This window comes from Oreochromis aureus, linkage group 15 (assembly GCF_013358895.1).
Source record: "Oreochromis aureus strain Israel breed Guangdong linkage group 15, ZZ_aureus, whole genome shotgun sequence".
In the NCBI taxonomy this organism is placed as follows: Eukaryota; Metazoa; Chordata; class Actinopteri; order Cichliformes; family Cichlidae; genus Oreochromis; species Oreochromis aureus.
The window spans coordinates 23,352,649-23,366,440 of NC_052956.1; the positions used below are offsets into that span (position 1 = coordinate 23,352,649).

Genomic DNA, 13,792 nt, shown 5'->3' on the forward strand with positions numbered 1-13,792 from the left:
ATGCTCCTCTGGGGATATAACTGGTCAGCTTCCTGCTGTTTGTTTTTTTCAAATATGGTGAGTTCATTGCTCCCCTTACAAAAACGCAGTAACTTTGCTTCATAAATATTTATTCCATAAAGTACTGGAAATAGCACTAAAAAAAAAATAATGTAAAACCAACGTTATACTTCAGTAGTTTTTAGGACTAAATCTTTAGTTCATGAAAGACATTTTTATTCACATTATACTCACCCATCTGTCTCCATGAGGATTAAAACAGTGTGTACATAAAACATCAGGTCCATTTCCAGCCACGTTCGGTTTACTGTAAGCTGAAGCTTTTCTGTCCACTTGTCACTATAAGCCAAGTATGCCCAAGTTAATGTCTTATAGATGTGACGAGTACAGAAAAAGTAGACTCGAACAGTTTTTCCTGTGTAAGAAATTTCCAGAGCCTGGACAAAAGGGTTCATTCACTAAAACATGATTTAATTATCAAATAAAAGACACAAGTTTGTATTGTACCCGTTGAGGGGCTATCAGGAGCCAGAAAAACCCTGATTACTTGCTGTAACAGCCCACAGCTGACAGGGAGCTGGCCTTCTTTAAGGTGACTGAGCTACTGTATAAAGAGAGGTAACACAAGAAACTGGCTATGAGAAGGAAAGTGACTGAACTTCATCCAAGTATGAATCCTGAAACAACAGGAAGTCTTATCTAGGACAGGAAGTGGATGTGCCTGAGCTGAATAAACAAACCTGCAGCTTTAAGAAATATACACACACACACACACGCACGCACGCACGCACGCACGCACGCACGCACGCACGCACGCACGCACGCACGCACACCTTCTGCTATGTTCGAACAGAGGAAAGAAAAGCAAAAGCAGCACTCACCACTTCCAGAATCTTTTCCTCCATCTCATAAACTGTGCAGTCCTGGAATTACAGAAAAACACAGAGACTCAGATACCTCACAAACATCTGTCCAGACATCTGCTTTATTATCAGCACAACGTGAGTGAAAAAAAGAAGAAAATTAAAAAAAAAAAATCAGAGAAACAAGGCAGCCACTGTCTTTGGTTTTTTTAATTTTGTGCTTTTATTTTGAAGTGGTGTATGACACAAAAACAACTGATAAGAGTCGGGTAATTGCCCATGCTGGTAAGGAAAACAGAGTCACATGATTAAACTATGTGACCCAATTTAGTATTGCTTCAAAAGCAAATACTGTTCACACTAAATTGAATTAGGTGTCAGGATGGACGAGAAGTTCATGAACACAGATCTGAAGTCTGGAGATCACTGCTTCACCCTCCTCTTCTTTAACTCTTATTCTTACCGTTTTCTGATCAATTTTCTAATATTGTCATTTTTTGAATCATTTGCTAAATAAGGCTTTTTCCACACAACATTCTGGTGCCAAACAACTACAGCTGTGTTTTGTATGGGGTCTCACCTTGACAGTCATACCTTTACTATCAGTTATGGAAAAGAATTAATAGTCATGACGTCAGTAAATTTATTTTTATGTTGCTTTGTATTAGGAAAGAACTTTCAGGTTAATATTATGTTACTGTACAGCAGACAGAATATTTTTATCTTGCTGGTTAAAGAAGTTGTTTGTTTCAGAAAACAGATGCAGTGGAGCATTTTCACATCTGGGGAAAAGGAGAACTTGAAGCTCTGCTCATATCAAATTTGGCAGGTTTTCCATTCAGAAGCCAGAACTGTGAGTGTGGAAAACAGACACAGGACGGGAGAAAGGGAATCAGTGGCAAAACAAATATTTGAGAAATGACAGCCTACAGGAGAGTGAAACCAGGAGGCAGGGACGGTGAACGCCTCCCAGAGACACCGAGAGGATTCCTGCTGCGGTCGGAGAAATAACAGTTCCCCGTAAACACGCTGACAGGATGATTGCATGACAGCGCAGCAGGGCGACGCCTCAGAAAGCTCTGCAGACACATGCAGGGAGGTGGCACGCTGCAGAAAACATTCAAGTGCACAGCCGCTTCAGAATACTTCAATAAATGAAGAGAAATCCAGCTTATTGTAAAATGTGAAGCTCTGAAACAAACTTCTGTGTCCCTAAAGGAAATTATAAAGTTTCAAACTAATGAAACGTCTGGCTGATTTGCAGCTGAAGTATTCTGTCGTTGCACAAAACATGTCTGTACGCCTCAGCTACATTAATATGGATCATGTTTGAACTTCTCATACAATTAGTTCCCTCATATTTTGTGTGTAACCGAGTGTGACAGCACGACTGCCTCAGGTAGACTCTGCAACGATGTAAAGGGTTACATACAATTCATCACTGATTCATGACTTCATGCGTGGTTGCACAAGACTTTGTATAGAATAGATCCTTAAGCTGTGGATTTAGCATTGACAGAGCTGAGAAAACCTGATTTTTTTCACTTTTCTTTATGGGATAACTGAGAGCTGAGAGCAAGGAGATATGAAACAAACTGTTCTGTGAAGCTAATTCCCCTCCTCATGGTAACAGTGAGTGACATTTTTAAAAACTCTCTTAAGTGGTATTAGTTTATGCTTGTGTATAATTAGGGGCCTGTCACTTTAAATGACAGGTGAATAGCGCGTGAATGGTTGTAGCCAGTTTCTGTTTGTTAGGTTTCACCTCAGGTAAACTTCCCAACTATGTTTTTGCTGTCAGTGCGTTTAGAGCATTTTAATGCAACTTTCTGGCAAATATTATTACTCTGTGTGGTAAAGACATCGAAATTCTCAGATTTTATAATCAAGCCAGCTAGCATTAGCTGATAACTTAGCAATCCACTACCTCAACCAAATGGTCACTTCTGGCTCCAGTAAAGTGAGACTATCAAAATGTGAAACCTGAGGCTTCAAAAGGTGTTCAAAACCAGACATCAGGGGTATGTCCATCTTTTAAATACAGTCTATAGCTTACTCTGTCCCTTAATGACTGTAAAACAGCTTAGATGACATGTTCTTTGGGCAGCAACATTTAAGGATGGTGCATGAATATACATTGTCACAGAATTTTACACAGAATGTAAAACTTTTAAAATGTATTCAGGACACGAACCTGACATTTCCCACTCTCCATAAACTGGTTTTGTTGCAGTTCCACATCGTGTGCTTTCATTTACATTTTAGTAATAATCTCAAAGTTTCTAAAGTATGAAACATGTCAGGATCTCCATTTCTTGTTTGTTTTGGTTTATTACAGCTATTGGAAGGAGACATGCCATCAAAATGACTTTGTTCATGTATACAGTAGTTATCTGGAGCTTCTTCATGATCATCACCACCACCAACAACAACAGATCAAGAAAATAAACATTTTAGTTCATGACCTCCTTCCTCTCTGTGATGTGTCTGTATGACAAGTCGCTTCACACAGAAAACATCAGAGATCTGTTTCTCTTTTAAGATCTCATGTGGAGATTGTATTTCCCAGAGTGGACCTGTTAATTACTCAGGAAAGCACAGAAACACAGAGCAGCATCTGAGCGTCACTGACCTTCTGGACGGTGGAGGTGAGCTCCAAACACAGCTGGATGATCTTGCCTTTGGTTGAGGTGAAGTCACTGGCACTCGACAGAGGAGTCCTGGCGAGAAAAGAGAAACTAAATTATAGAATCATGTCAGTGCTGGCAGACAACAAGGCAACGTTTTAAAACGGATTCAAAATACGAGCAGGGCCGCAGACTATTCAATCTTTATTTATACACTACCTCTGATCTTTTACTCATTCACACTGATCGACTGAACAGCCAATGGTTAGCAAGTGAAAAACAGTGAAACAAAACAGCATGCAATGAAGAACACTTTAAAATAAATTTTAAAAAAAGGACAGAACATCAAATAAATTAATGAAAATGTGACTTTCTGTAAGTTTTCATTAACTTCAGATCATAACAGCTGTTCAAACCCAAACATATCAACTATGAAAACAGTTTGGATGAGATAACTGGATGCAGACTGAATAAGAAGTGGCCCCAGGTGTTTCTGGGTGAGCGAGCTGACACACTTCAGATGTCAGGTGCATTATGGGGCATCCATGTTTGTTTCCAGCTGCTGCAGCCAAGCGGGAATGTGTTTCAAGCTGATACAAGCTGCAAAAAAGCTGAAGGAGTCAAAGCGGCGATGCAGTAAACTGGATCGGCGCTGCAAGGAAACACGATACTAAAATAATCAGAATGGAGGGGAGAGTACCACCGCTATCTTAGAAGGAACAAAGTTGTGCACTGAGCTGCACATTATTACTGAACTTCTGACTGACACGTTAATAAAAACAAATGCCATGTTAGTGAAAGTGTTGTGTGAGTAATTATGCAAGTACAGCTAAATTTACAAATCCAGAAGAAAGCCTGGATGAAAACATCAACTATGACATCATGGTATCCAGTTTTTTTTTTTTTTTTAATGCTTTTTACGAGATTGCGGTTGTTTTAATTAGCAAATAATGTTTAGTTTTTAACACCAGGATACTCTGAATGCCGCCGTGGTTACCTGTCCAGCCAGGCTAGCAGATTCTTGGCGGTGCCGATCAGTTCGACCACGGCGGTGAGGAATTCATTGGTGGGCTGATTGGAATTTTTGCTGTGGTAGGCGGGGTTCTTCCTGCGCTGCGTCACGGCGCTGCCCAGGTTGTGGTGCGCTGTTCTCATCTTCCCCACCAAAGTCTTCAGGTTGTCCGACTCCACGCCATAGTTCTGTTAAAGAAAGATGAAAGATTCAATGAAACAAACCTGCTTCTTACTCAATTATTAAACATAAAGACTACACTTCCCATCAGCACTGTCAATATTTCCTGGCTTGCTAACCTTAGCACAAGTATGCTGCCACAGGAAACTCTGAAAGAGGCACTGCGGAAACGTTACACTGCACAAAGCTGCAGTTTGAGGAGTCCACATTGTGTTTTGCACCTCAAAGTACTTTTTGTTTAAGAACACACAACAATGTTCAGGAATGATTGGAGGGAATTTAGAGATTCCCATGACCCTTGACCACAAACACACCCCGTCTCCCTAATGAAAACACACACACACACACACACACAAAAACCCCACACACATTCCTGCAAACCAGTCACCATAGCGATTATGCGACTAAAAAAAAATATTCCCCACCACATCAACTTCAAACTAAATGACTCAGAATGAAAATGACTCATCAATGCCACATGCTTAATTAATCAGTTTAATGAATCCGATACCTTTTTGTTTAATTTTATGAGTAAGTGCAGATGTGTTACGTTTATGTTTTATTACATCTGCAGGTCTGAACACGACCTTAGATTCACTTTATCGCCTGCAGCAATTCAGATGTTTGAGGCATCGTGACGCTCAAAGACAAACAAAACATCTGGAGCCAAATCAACGTTCCACCTTGACTGAATGCAGAAAACACATCCTTTGTAACACAACATGACACCTGACCTCACGTTTCAGGCAGAACTTTCAAATCGTGTTAGAAAGGATGTGATCACTAGGCGTCAATTAGAGAAGAGCTCGGGATGATGCCGGGCTGTGATGGAGTGAAATAAGGAGCATTCTTTTAATTTCATCATGATCCAAATAACTATCAAAAGGTTTTTAGAAAGTTCAGGTATTTTAAAACTTTCTGAAAATGACGGCACTGAAGGGAAAGATCTCTAGAAGTATTATAGATCAATCATTGTCTTGCATAGTGTTTCTATGCACAACAAACAAAATTTATAAGGTCATCAAAAACAGAGAAAGTACCCAATCTGCAAAAAATAATTTATAAAATGCAACATAAACCACAAATCTTGCCAACATCTGGATAATTAATATGCCAAACACATCAAAATCTATAGAAAATGTTTAATGGAGCTGTCAATATAAAACAATGCTCTTTTCCTCTTTTCTTCCACATTATTATCCCCAGAGCATCATCTCTGTAGTTTCTTTTTACATTTCTTATTTATGTCTGTTGTGGAACAGAGATGGCTGCCTCCAGTCAATCAGAAGATCTGAGCTGAAACAAAAACATCTTTTTCCCTCAACAGCGGTGAACCCAACTGCAGGCCTCCCTGATCATTGAGTGCATCATGATCGTAACACAAAATCTGGGTCATTAAGAGCCTGTGGCTGCCTAATGTCACTCCAATTATCAGAATAACTCTGTGGTATGTACTGTGGGTTAAAGTCGGGAGAGAAAAGGCCTCTCTTGTGCTGTTAAATGAGCCTCAGTTGAAAACTGATCATGTGACAAGACGCTGGAACAAAACTCTTCCTCTACATGCTGAAAACTGTGTTTGAATGTGTGTGTGTGTGTGTGTGTGTGTGTGTGTGTGTGTGTGTGTGTGTGTGTGTGTGTGTGTGTGTGTGTGTGTGTGTGTGTGTGTGTGTGTGTGTGTCAGGGGAAAGGGTGGGGGCTTTGACAGGTGGGAGGGTCACATCTGTTTCCTGCTCCACCCCAAAACGCAGCAAACTCTGCCTCATGCTGCAAAAAATACCCACAACACATCATTTGACCTTGCTTGAGTGCTGCAGGAAAACGCTCCCTGAAACTTTGGAGCTGTGTGTGCGCTGATCGCAGCATTGATTGGTTGGTTTCAGTGTGATGTCATAACTGTATTTTTCCAGAGGTAAGTGAAGGCATTTCAGGAAATGACACGTCGCTTGTCCCTGTCACATGGCTGAGGGAGGATGTGGGATACAGACTAAAGCTCTGAAATACACTACTGTCAGTGTCAGGTTGTTCAGCCTTACCACGGGTCAGGAATCGAATAAAGATCAGCTAATTGCAAACACATACCGTATAAGGAGGGTTTTGACTAGCACTCTTTAAGTTACCTTTCCTTACAACATTCCTAAAGAGCCAAAAGCAGCCCTTCTTGGTGGAAGGCGTAGAGGGAACAAGGAGAATACAGCAATCCAAAAAGTATTCAAAAAATTTAAACTAGGCTAAAAAAAACAAACAAAACAAACAAAACCTCAGAAAAAATAAATAAATAAAGTGTAAAGTCCAAAATCTCCAAAATGGCCACTTGTAACTCCACCCACACCAAAACCCAGACCTGACCCTAAGCTTGATTTACATCACTTCAACATAATGTCATCACTGTATTTTTATACAGGCTGAATCATATGAAAAACAAAGCTGTTATAAACCAGAAGCAAATAAATTGTCATTTATTTGGGCAAATCCCACACTGTACTAACGATTCCACTGACTGGCAAAAAGACTTTTCCCTGAAATGTTGGGAGTTTCAGGAATCTTATCTTAGTATTCTGTGTTTTAATGCTTTTCACATTTAAACAAACATTGAAAAGTTCAGTTATAAACAGATGTCTGCGTGTAAATGTCATATTATCAGATAGCAGTCAGACAATCTGACCAACTATACTGGAGAAAAGTTGATATGGTGGACACAGTAATTTGTAGTTAGTGGAGTTGATAAGTGTCTGTTGTGGTTACTCGTTCTTTTATTGTCACCATTTGTTGGCGGGTACAGCAGAGTGTCAGTCTCCATTTAAAAAAGGCCACTGAATCCCATTCAGGCCAGTCACAACATTAAACCTCAGCACAGACTGTAAATCCTCCTTTTCACCACCACACAGACGTTAGAGCTCATAAACAGCTGACTGAGGGGCTCTGTGTGGGCTTCAAAACTTTAAACGGGTCATACCAAAGACTGCAGCCACCACACAGCCATTATGAAGCCTCAACGTTAGTTTTTCAGGGTCAAGAATTTACCATCTCTTAACGAGGGGGTGGTAAGGTAAGACCACAGACTGGAGGCATCTTCTGAAACATGCAAATGCCATAAAACTGCATTGTTGTCCAGCAGGGGGCGACTACTGTGGTTGATTCTGTTTGCCTACGGATAATTAGGGTAATTAGCCTTTTGTTGTTTTGCAGTACTTTTGCACTACTCTTCAAATGACTTCATGGGCTCAGCCACTAGTTTCAAGTAATACAGATTAGAAAATGAAGTGAGTTTTATTAAGTGCAGTTATTATTAAAAGCAGAAAGATGGATTATCCATGATATGCTTTTGACTGACAAGTCATTAGCCAAGATGCGTGTGGTGTCACACTACAGCCCCCGCTCCTCACATCCTGTTTCAAATCACTATACGACTATTAGTGATGTCACAGTGGCTGTTTCCATGTAATACATTGTCTGTGGATAAGAACTGCTAGCAAGCTACAGTCATAAATATACATAAACACATGTGCTAATTATGCCAAGTTATAGATTACAAAGAAAAAATATATACCAGAATGGCACTCTCCAAAAATGAAGCATAAAGCTGTCAGGTTGTAGCAGGGATCCATAACAAAATTCAGAAAACTACATTAAAAAGGTCTCAGCAGAGGTCCAGGTGAGACAGTGGGATCAGCAAAGGTTTAAAGTTAACAACGGGACCATGCCTCTGACTTTTAGCCTTGAATAAATAAATTATTATTATTTTTTGCACAGTTTACACATTTTGGTGTTATATTGGGACGTTTAGGATGTCCTCTAATGACTACTGAGTCTCCAAGTTAAAATGCAAAATTTTAGCTACCTTACACGTTGACAACCTTTTATTTTAAGGCTAAGTAGACACAGTCGGGTGAGTCAGTCCTTCTAGGTTTGTTGATGGTGCCTGTTTGAGGTTTTAATGCAAATATTAAATATTAGTCTCACTCTCTGTTTAAACAAACTAAGAGAACTTCCAGAAAGTTCACATTCATTAGCTTGTTTTTTGTGTGATTCGCAGATACAGTCTGTGAATGTCTTTTGCTAACCAACCTACCTGCTAGTTAACTCCACCTTTGTGTCTGGATATGGTTAACCAGCCCGTCTCTTTGTTTCAATGTCCTCGTGTCATCGGCTTAAATCACTGATTATTTAATTCATTACTGATTTTCATGCAAAAATGACGTGCTTTTAAACAAAGATTTCGGCTCCTGTTTGACACCTTCTGGAAATTCTCGAAATCATATAAATGTTTGCCGCTGATGTGTTCGAGTGAAAACAGGAATACAGAACTTTTTAGTCACGACCAATTAAACCAAAACTCAGTTCCACTAAAGGCCACAACAGGAGAATCACATTAGGGCCTAACAAACTTCTGCTAAACTTTCATTCATTTGTGACATTAAACCTAAAAAAGCCGAAGATAAACTCAGTAGTTTCCTAGAAAACCCCTCTCTTGCTCAGTTTTCAGACTTTCTGAGAAAAACTGTCCAAATATATCAGACGCAGTAGGATTCTGATCACAGCACTGGTCTTATGATTGTTATGATGAACATTGAGCTGTTTTAATGCCCCCTTAGGCAGCGTGTAATGTGCATGGTGGTAGCTGTGGTGCTGTTTTTAAATGCAATGAAAACTTTTATTTAAAAGACACAAATCTTTGCTCTAGAAATTTTTACACGAGGTTTAAAGCACTGCCATCAGTGATGGACAGAAAAGTATCATCTTCTGCTCTGCTGCTGAACTTATAAGCATCAGCCAATGAGTCTAAGCAGAGATTCCCAAACCTCCCTCCTTCCTGGACTCTCCAGACTTTCCAAGGCATTTCCAATCCTGAGTCTCCCCTGGAGTGGGCTCCAAGGAAAAGCCAGATAAACATGACCATGATCTCGATGTGGACAAGTGGCCAAAAATGGATGGAAGCTCAAACTGTAAAGCTCAAACTTAGATCCTCCCTTTACTGATTGCGAAATCTAATGACTCAGTTAACTCGAGTGCATGCATCCGCCTACAACATTTTTATGGTTTGTAACACAAGGCAGGTGTTTGTGGGGTCCAGACAACATCTCAGCAGAGTCTCACACAGAGAGAAGCTTTGGCAGTTTCTCATCAGAATCACTAGAAACTGTTTAATTGAACCAGAATTGGAGGTCAACACTGCTAAAGACATATCTCAAAGGACTTGAAACAGGTATATTTAACATGCTGACTCATGAGTGATGACAGCGGACACTGAAATCCACAGTTATATAGTAGAGGAACATTTCTAAACAGGAAAGTATCAGAAGTAAAAAGAGAATTTGGGATTTTCTGATTTCTAACTGACCAGAGCGCAGAGCAGATCCACGGCCTCCAGGATCAGCTCCTGGTGTCCGACCCTTGCCACGCCCAGAGACAGCAGCTCCTGGTGGGACATCCTGAGCAGCTTCTCCCCATCCACCTGCAGCTGTTGGAAGGATGGGATGTACTGCTGCAGGCTGTCATCCAGACCTGAGAGAGACAAAAAGACAATGAAGCACATTTAATGTTCACAGAACAGGTTATTGATGAAATTCACATTTTTAATTCAGCAAATCTTGGGTTTGAGATTTATTTGAATAAACTGACAAATTCATCAGGGATGCAATAAAATTAGTGTTTTATAACAGAAGTGCTTTTGATTGTTCACATTCCTAGGTTGTATATCATGGATCACCAATCAGCCTGGAGTTCTTAAGGCACACACACGCAAGTAAACCAGACAGAGCATCACTTCAGCATCTGAGTTTCAGTGAAAGTCGTCTCTTTATGATCCATTCAGGTTGTACAGCAAACACAGCTGCTGAGTCAACATCGCCTTATTGACTCGATCAGTCACTGTGACAGCCAACAGCCTGGCAGCGTCCTGCCAGCTCACCAAACCACACCTTTTCTTAAATCCATCACCTCGGTCAACCAACCAACAAGCAAACCATTTTTGTCACCTAATAACAGACCAAGAAGCACATTCCTGTATAAAGGAATATGTTTCTTTCAATAATTTACTGTCTGTTTGTTAGTCCTAGACTTTGTTTAATCTATAACAGTTTTGTTTCAAGTATAATGTTTTTCTGATTGTATTTATCTATCTTTACCTACCTGAGTAGCTAAAGGTAGCTAGGACAATTTCAATTAGCCCCATTTTGTTTTTTAAAAACAGTCTCTCTGTTACAGTTGCCTCATTTCGTTGTTTATTACAATCTCAACACTTCCTGTATATTTCAAATTAAAAGTCCTATAGCACTTGTAACTGTACAGAAACCCATCACATCTTAATGAGGCTTTTATTGTGAAACATTTGCAGGAACAACACTCAAACTAATTTGATTTGAAGCAATACATTTGACACTTTAAGCAGTAGTTATTAATGCATGACTTATTCTATCACAACAGGGAATATGCGAGAAGAGACCTTTACTGTGAAAGGAGGGAACAGGATGAGACCTTTTCCCCCCCACATGTGTAGCACAAATTGAATTTCTGGTGTAAATCAATCCTTGACAGCCAACTCAACCACACGCGTGCATGTGAACATCGTTGGGGAGCTCACGTGTATTGAACTAGCACTAATTCTCTGTACCATCATCACAAATCTACGGCTACTGTCACTGAAAATGTCAAAAATACTCAGATCATCAAACCACAAAGTGCTGGTTCATTTAACATTTAATAGCTCTGCCAGTAGTGGTTAATACGCAGGTTTGCATGCTTAATGGCATCTTTGTCTTTTAATTAAGGATTTTGATCTGTAAGTTACATACATACATAAATAAATAAATAAATAAATAAATGCACAGTTTTTCACATCCTCACTGCAGTCCCTGTGTCATGCTGGGCAATATTGGGTCATACTGGGCCATACCGGGCCACCAGTATCCCACTTTCAGTCCCGTGACCTCATGAGACCTCGAGGGAGATGGCGCCCGTTTCAGCGGCGCCACTCTGCACCCAACATTCACCTCTGACCTCTGAATGAGTTCAAAGAGTTCTCTTAGCTGGATCAATAAAATGAGCCATCACGCACCAGTTACTATCTGACACACATGAGCACAGAAAATGTTCGCTGCGGGGTTTTTGGATGCGTTTGGTTGGGAAGAATATGAAAATCTCAATAATGGGAAAATATTAAGCATACGTGCACACACTGTACGCTAAAGAGAATAAATGTCTACAGCAATTTAATAGGGATGCAACGATACCAATTTTTTCAAACCGATCCGATACCGATACTTGGATCTGAGTACTTGCCGATACCGAGTACAAAAACCGATACTTCTACCACACACAAGTTAAACTTAACCAGTAGTAAAGAAACGACCCCAGACAACTCTTTAACCCAAACGAAACGTTCACTGAACGTAAGGGCAGAGACAAATACTGTACAACACATCCCTTTTTTAAACTCAAATGATATTCCAATTCCTTAACCAAATGAAATACACTGTATAAATGACATAATTCCCTTTCAAATTATATTAAACAACCCAACTTATGTTATCACCTTTTGGTAAGTGACTCACTAATATACACTCCAAAACACGTTATATAAATCCACTTAACACACAATATTCACACATGGGCCCCACACACTCACATTCACACTTGTTGCAGGCCTGTTTGCTGCTCACGGCGGACGATGGAGAAAAATCCTCTTCTCCCAGTAAGAGCACAAAAGTCTGACTTACAGTTCCGTTGCCCGGTAGATCGCCGTTCACCAGTCCCACACTAAATCCACTCCCTGCGGACCCGATGCTGTCTCTGCTACAGCACGTTAGCGAGTCACTGTCCAGCTCTCCGACAGTCCATAGCGGCTGCCTCCTTGGCGAAGCCAAGCAGTCCGGGCTAGCCTTTAGCCTCGGCGGTCGTAGCTGGAAACACAGCACGGTGGTGCGACCATTGAAACAAAAAGTCACTTCACCCACACTCTGTTGTGAAGCTCTCACACGGTCAGCTTTCTAGTCACACACTCTTTTGTGCTGGTTAACCTCAGTAAAACTAGCCGAGTCTCTCACTTTGGTTCAGCTAACCTCGTGCATCTCTCCATGCCCTTCTCTTCTCCTCCTCCATTGCAACAGATACACAGGTCCCGTTTTATGCTACCTTCACGGGCCTCCAGAAAATTAGAACTCTGAAAAATATTTTAACTCCCTTCAGAGTTACATACCATAAAATAATACTTTTATGATTAACATAACAGTTTGATTGCTCTAATTACCTGTATTTACCTTGTGACATATTACAGGGCAAATTACATTTAGGGTAGAGTTACATCACATAACATCAACTGTAAACACCTTATGTTACCGTGGCGTTTAAGTCCATGGGAATTATGAGTATTCCCATCCGGGCTACATTAGTATCGGTTCATGGTATCGGTTAACTTTTACGAGTACGAGTACGCACACATTTTACAGTATCGGCCCCGATACCCGATACCAGTATCGGTATCGGTGCATCCCTACAATTTAACAGTTCAACAGCCTCTACAACCGTCTGTCCGCCAGCCTGAAATCCTCCATCTCAAAGTTCAACACCCCACAGCATTGTTTTTGTTCAAAACATTTCAACAAGTTATTTTTCTTGATTTAAGTTCAGATTTTAATGACCCACAGGAATCCTGCATCATACTAAAAATAAATGTTAGAGTTTTAGCACACAGAGCTTTCGACAAATGGCAGATGATGATGATGTTATGCAGAAGCCGAGCAGCAACTGGCCAACAAAATGTCTGGGAGGGTGAGAAGAAAACAACTGCCCCAGCATGTGGTCATTAAAGAAGCTGCGACTCCTGTTTGTGTTCGGGACGACAGATGGCCCACGCTTTCTCTCTGACAGCAGGGAGGAACATTCTTCCTTAACTAACTGCTGACGGGACACCTCCGAGATCAGCAGACTCTGACACAGAGTTGCACCGAGAATACAGAGCGTGTTTGTTTGCTTACTGTTATTACAACGGTAAGATTAGATTTATTTTGGCCTTTATAATAAAGGCCAGAATAAAGACTCACAGGATTTCAGCAACGTTTGAGGGGGTGAAATTGTCTGGGAAGGACTCCAAATCAGGCCCCAGCAGGAGGACA

General features: G+C 40.6%; 1 protein-coding gene across 1 annotated transcript in view; it reads right to left on the bottom strand.

Annotated features, from left to right (window-relative positions):
- The window catches only part of cnksr3 (cnksr family member 3), a 62,247-nt gene that overhangs the window by 29,606 nt on the left and 18,849 nt on the right, over positions 1 to 13,792 (bottom strand). Inside the window, exons 2-5 of the mRNA XM_039599122.1 lie at positions 10,021 to 10,184; positions 4,488 to 4,690; positions 3,496 to 3,583; positions 882 to 923 (exon numbers count right to left, since the gene is read on the bottom strand). Of these exons, the coding sequence (XP_039455056.1) occupies positions 882 to 923; positions 3,496 to 3,583; positions 4,488 to 4,690; positions 10,021 to 10,184 (497 nt within the window). The remainder of the gene's footprint in view (positions 1 to 881; positions 924 to 3,495; positions 3,584 to 4,487; positions 4,691 to 10,020; positions 10,185 to 13,792) is intronic.